This window comes from Xenopus tropicalis, chromosome 7, assembly GCF_000004195.4.
Source record: "Xenopus tropicalis strain Nigerian chromosome 7, UCB_Xtro_10.0, whole genome shotgun sequence".
Taxonomy (NCBI): domain Eukaryota; kingdom Metazoa; phylum Chordata; class Amphibia; order Anura; family Pipidae; genus Xenopus; species Xenopus tropicalis.
Genome location: NC_030683.2, coordinates 50,341,789 through 50,359,022, shown reverse-complemented (window position 1 = coordinate 50,359,022; position 17,234 = coordinate 50,341,789). Strand labels below are relative to the sequence as shown.

Sequence of the window (17,234 nt, the reverse complement as noted above, 5' to 3'; positions counted from 1 at the left end):
ATATAGGTGGTTTCATTAACATAGTAAATAAAAATAGAGTGGATTGGATTAACTAAAATGTGAAAAAAAATGTATCTATATTAACATGTTTTGGTATAGTTGCTCAGCTCTCCCCAGCACAGGTGCATTCTCTAGCCCTGTTATTCAGCTGATACATAAAACAGGAATTTCCCCATTCCTCCTCTGCCTTCCTCCAAGTAAATGCCATTTTATTTTCTATTTTCTATGTTGTTTTTAAGAGATTGCTAAGGGCTGTCTATGTTATAAGGACTTGGATAAAATGATTCCAGCTTTATGATGTTGGACATTTCTAAGATAATCTATTTCACAGCTGCAGAAATTCTGGAAATAAGGCGGAGGTAGAAACAGTTATTACATGTTTAGAGCAGTTTTTCCAAGGAGCTAATATACATATCATGCATGTACATAAAATGATATGCAGCTGCTGCATCTCTTAAAATTGGGCCTTGGCAACCTATTATTGAACCCAGTGCTTGTTCTTGTGAAAGTATGCAGTAACTGCATAAAAGATCATTTTTTTTAGTAGGGAAATTTAAAAAAAAAAAAAAAAACTTTGTAAATGAAAAATTGTGTTTAGTTGTCCAGTGTTTTAAGGTCAATTTACTTTAGGTGTTTGGATTTGGTTTGGCCTGTGCTCTTTATAACTGCAATACATGTTTTTGTTGAAAAATGATAGAGGTATGGGATCCATTATCGGGAAACCTGTTATACAGAAAGCTCTGAATTTCAGGAATTCCATCTCCCATAGACTCCATTTTAAGGAAACAGTTTTAAAAATAATTTCTTTTTTTCTCTGTAATAATTTGATTTAATTTATTTTGATGTTTAAATTAATTTTAGTAGACTTAAGGTATGGTGATCCAAATTATGTTAAGATTCTTTATCCAGAAAACCTCAGGCCCTGAGCATTCTGGATAACAGGTCCCAAACGTATACTGTCATTTTCCAGTTTTAATAATCACTTTAATAATACCCCTGCCATAGTTTCTTTTTAAACAGTCCAAGCATTTGCCAAGCATGGGCCCCTGTTTGCCTACTCAGGACTGTGGGCTGTATATAGCTTGGGATGATTGGAATTATAGTGTAAGGGGAGGCTATAAAGTATTGCCAGTGTAAGCTTATTCAAGAAAAGCATTATATATCTATTTCTGTATGAATTTTGAATTCAGATGCAGAGTTGCTCTTTCAATTCCCACAGTGAGCAGCCCTATGTTATTTAGGGCGAAAACAAACCTACTAATTGCCATGGTGAGACGATATGGCAGTTTCTCTCGCATCACATATTTCTGCCACAATCGAATTTTTAAAAATCTCAGCAACTAATTGCCCATCTGTCTTGCCCTTAAGGTAGAACCCTTACTCTCATGCAACCCTCTATAACTTTTTTGGTTCCTCCTGCACAGCCACCATCTTCTTTTAATCCCTCTAGGTCTTAGTGCATGCCCCAGGGGCTTTCAGAAAGTGGGGAAGGTAGAATTTTGGGGGGTTTGCATGGGGGTCTGTAAAGTGGCATAATGATTCTAGATGTGGGAAATAGCAAAGCAACAATAAAACAAATAAAGTAAATCCATGTACTGCATAGGAGTAATCATTACTTTATTACTTTTGCAACATTTATCATTTGGTGATGCTAAAAAAGGCCTTATGTACTATTTACAGTCTAAATGCAATCCTTAGAACTGAGTGGACAGCTGTAATATAATATTGTAATTCATGTTGCCTTATTGTCCAGTTCACAGTAGGTGGCTGAAATGAACATTCCCGTACACATTACAATACAATGGGAGAAAAACAACTAACTTACGTCATAATAAGAGTATATAAGACTTAGAGAGCAGTGTGACACAAATCAGATAAGTAAAACCAGTTTTTCTGGCCCTTTTCTTTAAAAGGATACAAACAATGTATTTAATATTTAACCACTTTGGCTGGACCTCTGATGCATGGGCTGATGTAATACGCGGGCACCTAAAAATAAACAAGGAAGTTGCAAGTGGGTGATTGTCGTCAGATCATGTGTTTTAGTGTAGTGCACTTCTTGGAGGAGTGGAAGTTGTTATATTCATAAATAGTGCTGCTTATACTTTGGTAACTAGAAAGGGGAAGTTATAAATATTAAAATAACTGCTGCTGTACTGACACTGTACATACTTCCAGACTTGGCATGTTAATCTTTGAAAACAGTTACTTTACTTATAATAGAATTATTCACCTAAACAATCTAAGTGATATTAAGAGGCAAAAACTTAGGCTGGAGTAGTTCTCAACAGGTATTTATGCTTACTGAAATAAGTAAATTTGCATCTGTGCAGACACTTATAGCGAGGTGCAGTGCAAGAATTAGGCTTAGCTTGATGTCACATATTGTAGGAGGGGCCTTTAGGTTGGAGCAATCATAAAGGAAACCCTGCGTGAGTTCAGGAAATTACGCAGGGTTTAGAGCAAAAATACCTTGTTAGTTGAGGCTTTTTTCCCTAGTGTGCTTTGTTTGTGGAATTTCCTTTATGATTGCTCAAGCCGAAAGGGTTGTGCCCCCTCTATGTAAATGCATGGTTGTACCACAAAATGTTAATACATGGCGCACAGGTAAAAGTTTTATGTTTTAACTGTACTTCATCCTCATAATGTCTATGTAGAGAAACTTCATTCCTGAATGTGCATTCCCTTGTGAATGCAGTGCAGAGCAGCAGAGGCAAAAACAACATTGTGCAATTGTCCTATGGCTGCATATACTGATCTGTCTTGTTGCAGTCACAGTGTGTCCACAGAGTTGGTACATGTACCTTGTGCCACTTATGAATTATTTGCATGTACAGTATCATCAAGGCACCCAGCAAAAAGTACAGAAAGTCTGGTGTCTTAATTCAAGACACAGTTTACATTTCTCAGTATAGTATAGTAACAGTAGCAACATTAGAAATACCTGTATTGAGTAATGATGTCATATTACAATTACTTTACTCCCTGCTTTTTCATCTTGCCCTAAGTCTGAAACCAAAGTACAGTATTAAAAATGCTTTAAGGGCTGTGACATATGGGGAGATTAGTCACCGCGCAACAAATCTTGCTTGTCGCGGGCGACCAATCTCCCCGAAATTCCATCCCACCGGCCAGAATGTAAATCGCCTGTGGTATGGCATACGCGGCGCTGCAATTTGCCGAAGTCACCAAAGTTTCCTCTCAAGGCAACTGTGGCGACTTCCGCAAATCACGCCGTCGCGTAAATCTTCACGTGTGTCACAGCCCTAAAGGAGTAAGAAAGTCATTTTGGCATTTTACTGCCAATAGATTAGCCTCATTAGAGCAAGCTAGAACACTATATTTATTCTGCAGAAAACAGCCCTAGAAGCTCTCTCCGTTTGTTTAAGATAGCAGGTGCCATTTTAGCTTAGTCCCAGTAGCTTCCTGCTGCTGGTAGCATAGATCACACATTCTGATGGGAGGGGGAGTGAATTCTTATGAATTCTTATGGGAGGGGGAGCAGGAGAAGGGAGAGAGAGTTGCCCAGACTCAGCCTGGAATGAAGTATGAATGTGAGAGAGGAAGTCTGTTTCAAAAGAACATGTTTACTCAAAGGAAGACAAGAAATCCTGTGTTTCTTTTGATAGAGGACACAGTGCAGCTTTTCTGTGCTTATGGCTGTATTTACATAGACCTTTCTGATGAAGCTTAATTCATTTTTACCTTTCCTCTCCTTTAACACCAGCCACCAGGGTGTGTGAATGTGGAGGTGGAGTCATTCTGATGCATGTTATCTGTATATAAAAGAGAAGGAAAAATGTCCAAGAAATCAGCTGGATTGCTTTATTTTAAAAGTATAAAGCAATCACCTGCCAGTTTATTTCCACATTGCATTCAGTAAAATTATAATATATCACCAACCACAGTTGAAGGCACAGCTCACTCAAACTATAGTTTAAATACCACACAGCAATCATGGAGGGACTGCCTAGTTCATATGGAGAGCTGAGGTAGGTGACCATGAGATATTAGTGACATCTCAAGAGTTGTGTTTAGCTTTACTCATACCTGAGAGCATACAATAGGTAGCAGGGCTCCTGGTACAAACCATTTGTCATCTGATACATGTGAGACTGATTTTAATAAGTAGATCCAGTGAAACATTAAAACACATCTCATCTTATGGATGTATTGTAGCTTCTTGCTCAGACAAGGCACATGTAATCTGCAGCTCAGAGAATTTGTTATTGCTGTCACAGGTTACCGAGGGAAGGGTCAAACTGACCTTATGTGCAGTCATATTGATCTATGTGAGCTGTCTCTGCTAGTCTTGAAAAAGCCTGACTTGTTCTCTCTTCTATAGACTATGGTCTAAAGCTGGCTATACACATAAATTGTATGAGCAATTTTTGCTTTGCTTATGTTTAATATGGTTTTTACGAACCCGCAGTGCACAGTGTATGTGACTAAAAGAATATTTTTTGCACCAGAAGAATACTTTTGAGCAGATCTGTAATATCTGCAAGTAAAATTTGCAATTAAACAAAATTGTCTAAATAGGAATACTTTGTCAAATGTATGTTATATTTAAGTAGTTTTATTTTCCCCTTTCATTCTTCATTAGAAATGAATAACTGGTATTGCTTCTATAGAAACACTGTGAACCGAATAGTTTCATATATTATTTTTGTTTATGTAACCTTAGTAACACTGTATCATTAACACCAATTACTACAAGGATGCATTATTTATGACAGTCAAGAGAATGGTTTTTATTTTATTCTTGGAAGGTTTGGTGCATTAATTGCAATTATTATTTTCAGCTCCATTTCACTTGTGGCTCCCAATTGATGTTATTTTTGTTTTTTTTGTTATAATTCTATCCTTATGGTCACTATCGCAGCATTAAGGCTGGCTACTAAGAGAATGCAGTTTATTTATCTGAATGTGCCTCTGTTGAAATGCAAGCTGAACATATGAACAGAAATTGCTTTTAATATGCATTATTTAACAACTAAATAGGGGTCATTTTCTTACTTACCGCAGTATGCAAAGTGCAATTTTGGATGCAATCATCCATTGTAATTTCTTGTCACCAGTAGAACAGAGATACAAGTGTCCAGTGGTGCTGCAGAAAACCAGAATGTTTAGAACTCTCTTTCTTAAATCTATTTTATAGCTGTTAGTTTCACATACCAGGCTATTGATATGGTCTTCAAAATTGAAATTATAACTTTATTGACTACCATATATGCAGACAGGCCAGGCAACTAAAATATTTACACTGAACCTGAAAAATATTTTCTTAAAAAATGCTTTGATGTGGCTTTGAGAAAAGGGATTCAGGGAAGTGAGTGAATGCATATTACTGGCAATGGAATGGTGGAAATAAGAACTGATCTGTTTCTAAGTACTAAGTACTCTTGTACACTGGTATTAAATATTCCTCTAAATAGGTTTCCTGTCTGAAACAACAATTATATTATATTACAATAACTGTAGCAGACTAAAACAGCAAAGGTTTCTGGAGAGTTTATGCCTCTTACAGGGATATTTACATCATTTCAATTCTGTTAAATATATAACCTATATCTTCATATCCAAAGAGGCAGTGGAGAATGCATGCAAAGCTTCCATATGTGTCCCATTATTAAAGAAGCCTTCCACCACAAGAATACATAGAAATATTTCATTTGTAATTTTTTGCCACATGTACAGTGTTCACATTTGTATCACGTAGCCTTAAGTTGGCCATACATACTTGTACCATGTAGCCTTAAGTTAGCCATTCACATTTGTAACAAGTAGCCATAAGTTGGCCATGCACACTTGTACCACACAGCCTTAAGTTGGCCATACACATGTAGTATTAAGTTGGCCGTACACACTTGTTGACATAGATGTCTACTTGTTTGAAAACAACTGAACTGAAAAAGTTATTGAAAGGTAAACAACTCCTTTAATATCCTGGGGGGGGTATGTTTGGCTTTCTTGCACATTTTTATGCACCTGGGCTTGGACTAGTATAAATGTCCTATTTTCCTATCGTGCATATGCATAAGTCTATATAGCCACAAGAAAATTCTATGAAGATGGTGGCCTAGGGCTTAGTGTGCAAGTTCCCAAGACCAGTGTAATATTTTCTGGGCAGAAATGCCAGACTATGTTCGAGTTACATATTTGTATCAATTGCATTCAGAAAAACATGAATAGAACAGGTTAATCTTTTTTACAACTCTTGTATTTTAAAGTTGCTTAGAATTAAATGTACTCCCATTGTGCAAAATTTTATATTTTGGCTTACAAACTAGGGTTGCCAACTGCCCAGTATTTATAGGCCTGGATATATAACAAGGTTGTTTTTTACAGAAAAGGTGGCAACCCTACAAACAACCCATTAAGTACCATGACAAAGCGATTCTGTTTTTTCCTTAACTAAACATAAACAGCTTGTTTGGTACCGAAGATTTATTTTGGGTAGTCAAAATTAAACAGACTGCACTGAACAGACAAAACTGTACTCATATTTTGGAAACAAAACAATTAGCAATTAAATGGCTCCAACACATTTGAGAGTTAAGAACCAGTAATCCCTGAAAATAACACACATCATTTAATCCTATTCTGTATTCAAAGAATGTTGTTTTCCTCATGCTACTGTCAGTCTCTGTAGTCTCCCTGGGATTGTATTCATCTAATGTTTAGGGGAAGCATGAGAGCCTACAGAACTGTAGCATCTCTCCTGTGACCCAGTCACAGAGCTGAGTAAATGGTGAGCTGCAATGAAAGTCTCTGTAAGCAAGGCCAATATAGAAAAATGCATGATTTGTCGACCAAGAGCAGCACGGCTAAAAAACATTGTTTGTGGAAAGCCACAAGAAACCGTCATCATACACTTCAACATTTGCTTCCTGTTCACAACTGTCCTGATCACGACTAATCATTATGGCGAATATGTTGTATATGTGGCAGCTACCTATTAGGTGTCATTGTGTCTGACATTTGCTGTGTATGGTAGAAATAAAGCCAAGTGATACAAATCCATGACAGATGATCAGCAGCCATCTGTGCTACACACTTACAGCACAGACACACAGAGAGATTCCCAGCAGTTCAATATTTTTTATTTTCCTATCATGAGCATGTCCCTGACAGCCTTGAAAGGGTTTAACGTATTGACACATTTATCAAAGCAGATCAGTGTATCAGATTGTAGCAAATATTTACTGTATATACTTGAGTATAATCCTAGTTTTTCAGCACCCAAAATGTGCTGAAAAAGTCACCCTCGGCTTATACTCGAGTCAGGTGCCATGGGTCCCTCCAAACTAGCACCCTCTGTCCTTCGTGTGCAAATTAGGCCACCCGCAACCAGACCCTCCAGTGCCCTGGCCCGCTCCCAAATTTATCTTCATCTACCATCCTCACCTGTCCTATTCTGCACTAGACATTTCACTTTATATTCTATATAAACTATATATAGTTTTGAAGGATTTTAACTCTTTGGGGCTGATTTACTTACCCACGAACATGTCGAATGGAGTCCGATTGCGTTTTTTTCGTAATGATCGGTACTTTGCGATTTTTTCGTATGTTTTGCGATTTTTTCGGATTCTGTACGAATTTTTCGTTACCAATACGATTTTTGCGTAAAAACGCGAGTTTTCCTATCCATTACGAAAGTTGCGTAAAAAGTTGCGCATTTTGCGTAGCGTTAAAACTTACGCGAAAAATGCGCAACTTTTCGCGTAAGTTTTAACGCTACGAAAAATGCGCAACTTTTTGCGTAAGTTTTAACGCTACGAAAAATGCGCAACTTTTCGCGTAAGTTTTAACGGTACGCAAAATGCGCAACTTTCGTAATGGATACGAAAAATTCGCGTTTTTACTCAAAAATCGTATTGGTAACGAAAAATTCGTACAGAATCCGAAAAAATCGCAAAACATATGAAAATGTCGCAAAATGTTCGTTTTCAAGTCGGAACTTTTCCAATTCGGGTCGGATTCGTGGGTTAGTAAATCAGCCCCTTTGTGTTTTAGCTTGGTTTCTGAGTACTCTTAAGGTATCATTGTTGATAAAACAATTGTTTTTGTTGACCCTCCACTTACATAGCTAGTTTACAGTTTTTATTTGAAATAAATATTTAAAAACATATACCCCACTGATGCCTCATTTAATGTAATTTTATTGGTATTTATTTTAAATGAAACGTAGCAGTAGCTGCTGCATTTCCCACCCTAGGCTTATACTCGAGTCAATAAGTTTTTCCAGTATTCAGATCAGCTTATACGGTATATACGGTAACTGCTTTTGGCAGCTATTCTGTTCTAAGAACACCCCAATCAAATTATTAAGCACTAGAAAATTAGCAAGTATTGAGTTAAAAAAGCCCCCAAAAACTGAACACTCCATCTCCCTTAATATTAGTAGTTAGCATATTAAATAATTATAAACACTTGCATTCTTCACTCAAGTCATTTATGTATTTCAAGAGATGAGAATTACCCACATTTATATAAGAGTATTCCCTTATGCCCAGTGCCTAAGTTATATTCATATTTTCATTTTAGTTTCCATTATTCCATCAAAGGGCCATAACACTATAAACTGAAAAGGTTTGATTTACATCTGTTTATCCAATGCCTGGAAATAAAATAACTCTTAAGCTGGCCATACACGCACCAATAATATCGTACGAAACCTCGTTTCGTACGATATTCGGTGCGTGTATGGCATGTCGGCGAGTCGACCGATATCGCAGGAAGCTGCTGAAATCGGACGACACGCCAATCGGCCAGGTTAGAAAATTTTGATCGGGTGCCATATAAGTACTTTTAACTACTTATCTCTTATCTACTCTGCAAATATAGACCCCGCTGCCATAATAAAACAGCATAGTACTATGGTTATATAGTAGTTTCTTATCTATGGAAACTATATTACACTTTCTAGAGCAAACACATACATTGGTCAGTATATGGTAAATGCTAATTACATTTATATGAGTATATTTCCCTTTTATTGTTCATTTACTAGACCATTAAAGGACTGTAGTCAGTTACAAATATAGTAGTCTTTCATCTGATAATTTGAGAATTTGTGCATTTTGCTTTACTTTCAAATTTCTCTAACTTAGACATTAATACATCTTTGTTCCTGCCTATGGATTTCGGAAGCCCAAAAGGTAGCTCGGCCATTGCTCTGCATTACAATGCAGTTTACCTATAAGTTTTAATAGATAGCGCTCAGTTTTAATTATGTTTCTGTGTTTGCCAATAACATAGTGTTTGTGTCCTAAATGCAATATTAACTTAACAATGCATAATTGATAATAATTGCATAATTGCTATAATAATTTTTTACAAGGTTCATTAATTAAATGTATTTTAATCATGTTAAGATTAAAATATATTTGCATGCTCCTAAAGGTTAGATAATGGCTTGCTCTATCTTATTTGTAGTATAGAATTTTCTTTATTTTCAAATGTATGCCCTTATTGTTAAATGGTACGGAATGTGGTTTTAGCTATTTAATAACAGCACCATTATATGTAGCATACTGTATGTGTGCCAGCTAGTAATGAAAATGTACTGAAATCCAGAATAAGTATAGGGCTGACTGGAACAAGAACACAAAGTCCTTCTGTTTTTAAAGTGCACGGCAATGGCTTTTTGAAAATTACTTAATAGCCTCACACGCCCAAAGTAAAGCTGTTCAGCTAGACCACATTGTTACTGCCTCACTCTGCTGTGTGTCTCCAATTAGAGGTTACAACTCACAGCTAAGGGCGCTTGTTGTGTCCTAGTGGGATATTCTGTCTTTCTGGATGATTTTGAGAAAATCATGCTATATTTGACTAGTAAACAAGAGGTCCTAAGGGGAAAATCAGACAGGGTTTTACTGTGGCTTGTGTTTAAACAAGTGGGTACCACATTAATTAATGCATTTCTATTTTGCACTTATTTTTGCACTCATGTTCACATCTATTTTAGAAAATGAACGTGCACTTAACTTGACATTGGGAGGCAGTGATATTGTAGCGGAGTTTCCGAATAGTCACCCAGAAGGGAAATCTAATAGAAATATTTATGCACAATAATAAACTGCTATGATCTATTATTCACCTGCTTCAGATCTATTTGTAGATCACAATGTAAAGCTGGCTTTACATGGGTCTATACAAGTTGCTGGTTCAACCCCTTCAGACCAAGTTGGCAGCTTACTAGCCCATGTATGGTTCCTTTCTAAAGGTCTGCCCAACAGATATTAATTAGGCAGGTATAAAAATTTTGTTACATGAGGATTACATTAGAACATTAATGTGATCCTCTCCTAACGGGTCTGCACAGAGCTGTGTTAGGATCCAATAACTGGTATCATCCAGATTTAATTTTTCAAATGGGTGATCAAACTGGACAAATATCAGCTCTTTTGGCAACATTACCAAATGAGTTGATCGATTTATGAATGTCCTACTTAATTTTTAAGCAACCCTGATCTAGGGATTCAAATAAAGTAATTGGTTAATGAACAGGGATTTCTTCCTGTACTAGTACATTAGTACTAAAACATGCCATGTGTGTTTATTTTTAACACTGAATTCTATGACAGCGAAAGTTTAAAGACGTAGGCTTGAAATGCTATTTATTATGTATTGGGCTTCTTTACTTCACCAAGGTGACCAAAGCCCTAGATTAAGTCATTTATCATGTATCATTCAGATACATGAAATAAAAATCTGTGCAATCTGTAGATTCTCATCTTGTTTTCTACTGATTCATAGCACATGCTCCGTGCTGTAGCTATTTGCTCAGTATGAACAATATACTGTATGTATATAAAGTTCAGTATATAAAATATCTTTATATGTATTCAGTCAGTATTTCTTACCCATAGTCATTTTAGGATTTAGTTCTTTACACAAATATTTACCTGTAGACTCGTAATGGCATAATTGGACATTGAAATAATACACTTAGCTAATCCTTGTGATGTAAACAGCAACAAGCTATATTGTTCAATAACAAAACATGAATTGACCATGGCCTTTATAGTAACCAGACAGCATTCCTCTTCTAAAGAGAACACTGAAAACCAAAAGAATGTTGTCTATAGTTGAAATAACTTTCGTGTTGCTGAATGCGGCCAGGTGTACAGTACAAGGAAATAGGTACGTGTCCAATAGTTTTTCATTGGAATCAGTCCATTAGAGTAAAGGAATGTGCGGGCCAAAATAAAGGGGTATATATGTTCCAGACCTTACTAAAAAAACAGTCTAAATATATTAATAATGTGTCCAGCATGAACATTGCTGGAAAAATGTTAGCCAAAATTGCCTAAACCAGTTATGTAAAGGCCATTTAGGGAACAGTAAGGTTTATACTTGCTGTGCTGTTGTCACAAATGACACAACATTGCCCTGGGCATCATATACACTGTATATAAAAGTTTGGCATCTATCTTGGTGGCTAGAGTTGCTGAAAGAGGAACCATTGTGGAAAGGCCACAGTCATGTACCAGAAAATCTGTGAATGAGTGTTTGGTAGGGAGCTGAACTTTCATCACCCATCTTCAGTTATTTGCTTAATGCCCAAGTAAAACTGAAATACTAATCCAACCTAGACTCTTGCAAAACAGTATTCATATACCTTAACCATATATTGAAAAAGCTCATGATATTTCATATTACATATATTTTAAAAGCTGGAGGAAGCAATGTACAGGTATTTTCGCTACCTGAGCTATACAGAGCTATTCTTTAAAGTAAGACCATATCTACATCTTACAAGGATGCTTGATTAATGGGCTGGGACTCAACAAAAACATACTTCCAAAACTGACCAAACTGTCTATTCTACCTGTCCAGATATATTCTTTTATCCTCTGTAACATATTTGGAATAATTAGTTTTATACAAGGTTTAACGTTTTAATTTCTGAGCTGGCACAAGAACTGTCTTTAATATTATTTATTATTATTATTATTATTATTATTATTATTATACTATCCGTATGCCTTCATATAATTATAAAGGACTCTTTGCATTTCTTTTTGCAGGAAAGTATGCCACAGACCCCTATATTTCCCAGCATGCTTGGCTCCACCTGTAGTGGGCAGGTGCAGCCGGAGATGGGAGAGCACTGCGGAGATCCTGTTTACCAAGATGGAAGCCTGGTGTCTGGGTCGCTGGAAGTCTTAATTGAGCGCCTTGTGCCTACTTTGGATTATTATCCTGATGTAAGTTGAGTGTTACATTTGTTGTCATTTGCTCTCTCTCTCTCTCTCTCTCTCTCTCTCTCTCACTTTATACTGTATATACATATACTTTCCTTTCTCTCCAGCAAAATGCTAGGAATGTACAGTACTACTCCAGTGTGAATAGCATTGCCAAATGAGGAGATTTTTAAAGAAGGAGAATTTATGTTTTGCATGTAGCTTACGTAATCAGGCATAAAGGCATTCTAATACTGCAATCTGAATGTACAAGCATTGCATTATATAGTTAAACAAAGTTCCAGCTTTTGAGCAGCAACGTGTGAGGGCATAACATATTGCGTGCACAGTGTTCCATCTCTGATATTTGTATTTCTACGTATGAGGTGCAGCTGCCACATTGTTTCCTTGCCTGGTGCATGTTCCGTAAACATCAAGAGACCTGCCCAGTATATGGGAAATCTGACCCACTAAGGGTTTTTTTCATCAAATCAAGTACATCAAATCAAGTAATATCAGTACACAATGCCCTGGCTATCATACATTACTGGCTATAAAAGGCAACATAAGTGTAAACTAAACACTTCTCATAATTATGGGTTACTTTAAGTAATAAAAAAATCATATTTTGTCTGTATATTGAGGTTGTTCTTTGCAAAATCAGTATTTTCTTCCCCTAATAATATCTGGAAGAAGAAGCCTTCCTTTTTGTGGGATATTTATTCAAGAAAATGAGAACTAGCTACACACTAAGGAAAAAAAGTACAGTCAAACCCCAATTTTTTGTTCCCCCATTAAACTTTTTTTCGGTCCCTTCCTATTCTAATGTATTTCAGCGTGAGCAACATTTTTCTTTAATTTAAGTGATATGTTTGTGGTTTATACCAATTTTACAGTCAAATCTTGATTTGACATCCTCTATTTTATGTTTCCAACATTTTACATCTTTTTATACATTTTTTTTCTTTGCTATTAAACAGGTGGCCAGTAAATGTTACCTGCTAATTGGCTACTATAGGTTACTGCACCCAGGCAAACTTAATGACTTTTATTACACCCCTTGTAAGGGTTTTAAGTGAAGTGAATTTATGAAGAGGAGGAGAGCCCATGAATGCCATGGAGGATGTTTTAGCAGTGCAACAGTTAAATACTTTGTGAATGGGATATTTGTGAATAGTTGGTCACAGTAATAAGCAATTGTGTAACACAACACAGAAGCCTCTTCACTCATAAACAGACAATATTGTGTTCTGACCCCTTGACCACTAGTATAATTCCTGCAACCCTGTTTTGCCTTTGCTGGCTGCAGTCCATGGAACAGAATGTGCTGTGTCTATATTGTCTCACAATATTCTTTAGATGTGAAAGGTCATAGACTCTTGTGCACTTTCCTTCATCCAAGCCTTAAAAACCATCCCTCTTCTAGTTTGCTAAATTCCTCCCCTCCCCCATTCCCCATGTTATTGATTATGTTCCTAGGAAACCATATTAAGCAAATTGGACTTTCTGTGTGTTCCTATAAGTAATGTGATAAATCAGTGCAAAAGGAATGGGTTTCCTAATAAGACATGTTTAAGGATAAACCATTATAAACAAGAAAAAACATCTCATGAAAGGGTATATGGTGGATATTAATAATGAGAATTTGTGTCTAATACCCTTTTTGTTTGTGTAAATGGGTAGGAATATTCAACTTGCAGCCATCCAATACCCTTCTGCTGCAGTTTGAACATCCATGGCAAAAAAAACATGTTTTCTACACAGTGCTGGGCCAAGCCGACCAGGCGCCATAGGCAACCTAGGCCGGCCCCAGTCAGCCCCCCCGGGTGGCAGGGTTGCCGGGGCCGCTGCAGCGGGGGAAAAGGGTCTGGAACTAGAGGTAAGTAAAAGAAGAGGTACCTGCCTGGCTCCTCTCCACTGTTGCGTCCTAGGCAGGTGCCTCTTCTGCCTATCCCTAGTTCTGGCCCTGATTCTACACATACTAGTTTTCTCATTTGGCCAGTGGGTCACCCTGTTAGCACAAAACATTTAGCTGCAAGTTGTAGCGATGATTAGATTTGCACATTGTAGTAATTTAGGAGAAGCTTAAAAAAAAAAGCTTAGAATTCTAAACCATTTTTTTGGGATGGGTGATGCTGTTCACCCAAAACCCACTGAAATAATTTGGAAGATTTACCCAGCCAGGACTTGCAGACTGTGGGAAAAAGCGCTATAAAGCAAACAAGCTAAAATGAAGCATGTACTGCAATGAGCAGCCAAGATAAATTCAGACTGAAGCTAAGTAGCCAGAGAACACATTTATGTTGATCAAACTAAGATTCCCACACATTTCTGATAACAAGTTTTAGGGCACATACAGATGAGTAATTCTGCGCTGAATCATTCATGCATTCCAGCAGCAGGGGAACACAGGAATTGTTATAGTCCTGTCTCCATGTGATTGTACCCGTTCTGGCAGTGTTCTGCCTGCGTTTTATGCAGTGGCATAACTATAAGGTGCCTGCTCCTCCACACCCTCACCCTACAGAAAAAGCTGTAGCTGTTAACAATACCCAGGGTGACTTCACTTATATTCTGTCAGTTAAAGTTGGTTCTTTACATGTTCTAGCCTTATCATACACATTTATAAAATGGGGCTTCTGCCTCTTGTGCAGCAGGTGAGAGAGACAAAGAGGATATTTGCTTGATAAATGCTTTCTTGTTTTACTAATGCTTTAGAAACTATACTAAATATAATTTCCACAGTACTCCAAAACAATATTTGTAGACAATACAAAGTTTACCCATGGCAAAGAACACCTTTCTACAGAAAGAGCAGTCCTTTCCAAATATGCAACTCATTGCTTGCCCTTCACCATATGGTACATTTTTTTTCTTCTACAGAAAACCTATATATTCACCTTCTTGCTAAGTGCACGGATCTTCATTCATCCTTATGAGATTCTGGCAAAAGTGGGACAAATGTGCATCAAGCAAAAACAACAACTGGAATCTGGATCTGAGGCAGACAAAGTAAGGAAATAGTCAACAAGGTCATATTGATTTGATGCAAATACTACTCTTCCTTCAGAATGGAAAGTACATGAAGCTGCAGGGGTAGGACGGATCTTACAGAGCTACTATCTCTTACCTTGTCCTGAGTTTTTAAATGGCTTTTTATGAGAGTTGCAGTTCTACAACAGTTGGAATATCAAATATTGTTCTTTGTAAAATGTTTTTACAGATCATGGATGCAACCATGTCTGGACCTGGCATTTCATATACACAGAGGCACAAACAGCCACCCACCAGCCCACTAAATAGTCACCTTTTATGGCATCTTACAGTAGCCACTTTTGCATTTGCCAGAATCCACAGATTGGTGGTCCGGGTCTGCTTGACTGACCGAGTGGTGGTCCATCTGTCACTGTAGTCACCGACTGTAGTATTATACCTGCCCTTCCTGCTACCCACTGGCTCATGCCACTTGCTCACTTTTAGAAGAAAAGCTACTATAGAGGAAACTGACCCCTAACCGGGACCCTGCCCCCCCCCCGTCTTCCCCCCTTTTCCCCCCTCTTTGACCACTGGGTCTGCCTCCTCTGTAATTACGGCTCCTCTGTCATTACCTTAGACTGTATGTTTCCAGATTTTGCTCTCTGTGGCCCTTCTGTGCCACACCACCTACTGGCAAAATGAGGCAGGCCAGAAACAAAAAGTTGCAGTGGCAGTAGAAAAGTTAATAGAGAAAGAAAGGGAATGAAAACACCCTACTCATAATTCCTGTTTTACGTTATGTTGTTTGTAGGAAATTACCAAATCGCACTTTAAGCCCACATAATAATATAGCCTTGCTTATATCAAATCTCAACGACCCATTCATAGCAGCCGGTTTCATTTTGACATTTTCTGTGTGTTGATCTGTGCTTAAAAAAACAATATGTTCAGCTTGCACAGAGCAAGAGCAATGTCCTTTCTTTGGCTGGGTGCCTGGGAGAGTCACATGGAATGATATTTGACATTCCTCTTGTCTTCCTTTGGTCAAGTGATGTGAAGTTTATGCATTAGAGTGTATAATGCTAGATTACAAAATATTGATTCTAAGACATCCTCTTTTTCACTGGGCACAATGAGGTTAAAAGTGACATTAAGCTTGTGACAGACAGAGGAGTTTCCATTTTTTAAAAGCGAAAGCTGCAATGTGTGTTCCACGTAGAACATTCTGAATAAACAAGTGGTGTGACCTATGTGACGTGTCGGAAAGTCGTGGGGGTGCTTTGTGGGAGATTTTACAGTGTGACAAAGGCTTTCCGCACAAGCCAATACAGGAAGCGGAGCATATTTCCTAATTGTGAGACTGCCTATACATCACTGTATCATGCACTGAATGCAGTTTCTTAAAAACATACACAAATCACCATGCTATTAACTCACAATATTTTTTACTAAAATCCCTGCTTAATTGTTAGCATAGATGTTTTGGGTAGATCGAAAGTTGCCAAGAAAAGGAATCAGAGCAGACTGTAGGGCTTGTTTACAAATACAACTGCAAGTGGTCATGTTAAGACAGAAGCATTTGATTCAGCCTTTGTCATTTTCATGTGCATCTTTCTTGAAGAATCAATACTTCATTACAGTATATCTGCTTTTGAGTAGGAACTGGAAGGTGATAGTTAAAATGGTCCTCTCTCCAAAGAGATTTCTAATTTCATACATGGCTTGTGCATTAATACAGAAAAAAGGCTTACAATTACTGATGACATCTGGTAATGTAACTATAATGAAAATTCAGCCCACCAAGGTTGGTATTATTCTTCTCTAACAACACGTGAGCTAAGATTTCATAGTCACTAATTCATCATCTAGGTTTAGGCCTCACACTGTAACCAATAACTCCATTTATAAAAGGAAATACAAACAAGCTGTATGCCATGTACAGTTCTGCTTAGCTATCCCAAGAAAAGCAGTTTTCCAATATGTCTACGCAGCAGCTGGAAAAGCTTCTCTTTGAACACATACCACTACCTTAATACATCATGCTGATATATCCTCACTAAC

The 17,234-nt window shown here is 37.4% G+C and overlaps 1 protein-coding gene across 4 annotated transcripts in view; it reads left to right on the top strand.

Annotated features, from left to right (window-relative positions):
• The window catches only part of rasgef1a (RasGEF domain family member 1A), a 149,319-nt gene that overhangs the window by 117,864 nt on the left and 14,221 nt on the right, over nt 1–17,234 (top strand). For all 4 annotated transcript variants that reach the window (XM_031905154.1, XM_031905153.1, XM_012966704.3 and 1 more), the window contains 2 exons: nt 12,042–12,221; nt 15,081–15,209. In XM_031905154.1, the coding sequence (XP_031761014.1) occupies nt 12,048–12,221; nt 15,081–15,209 (303 nt within the window). In that variant the 5' untranslated portion in view covers nt 12,042–12,047. The remainder of the gene's footprint in view (nt 1–12,041; nt 12,222–15,080; nt 15,210–17,234) is intronic.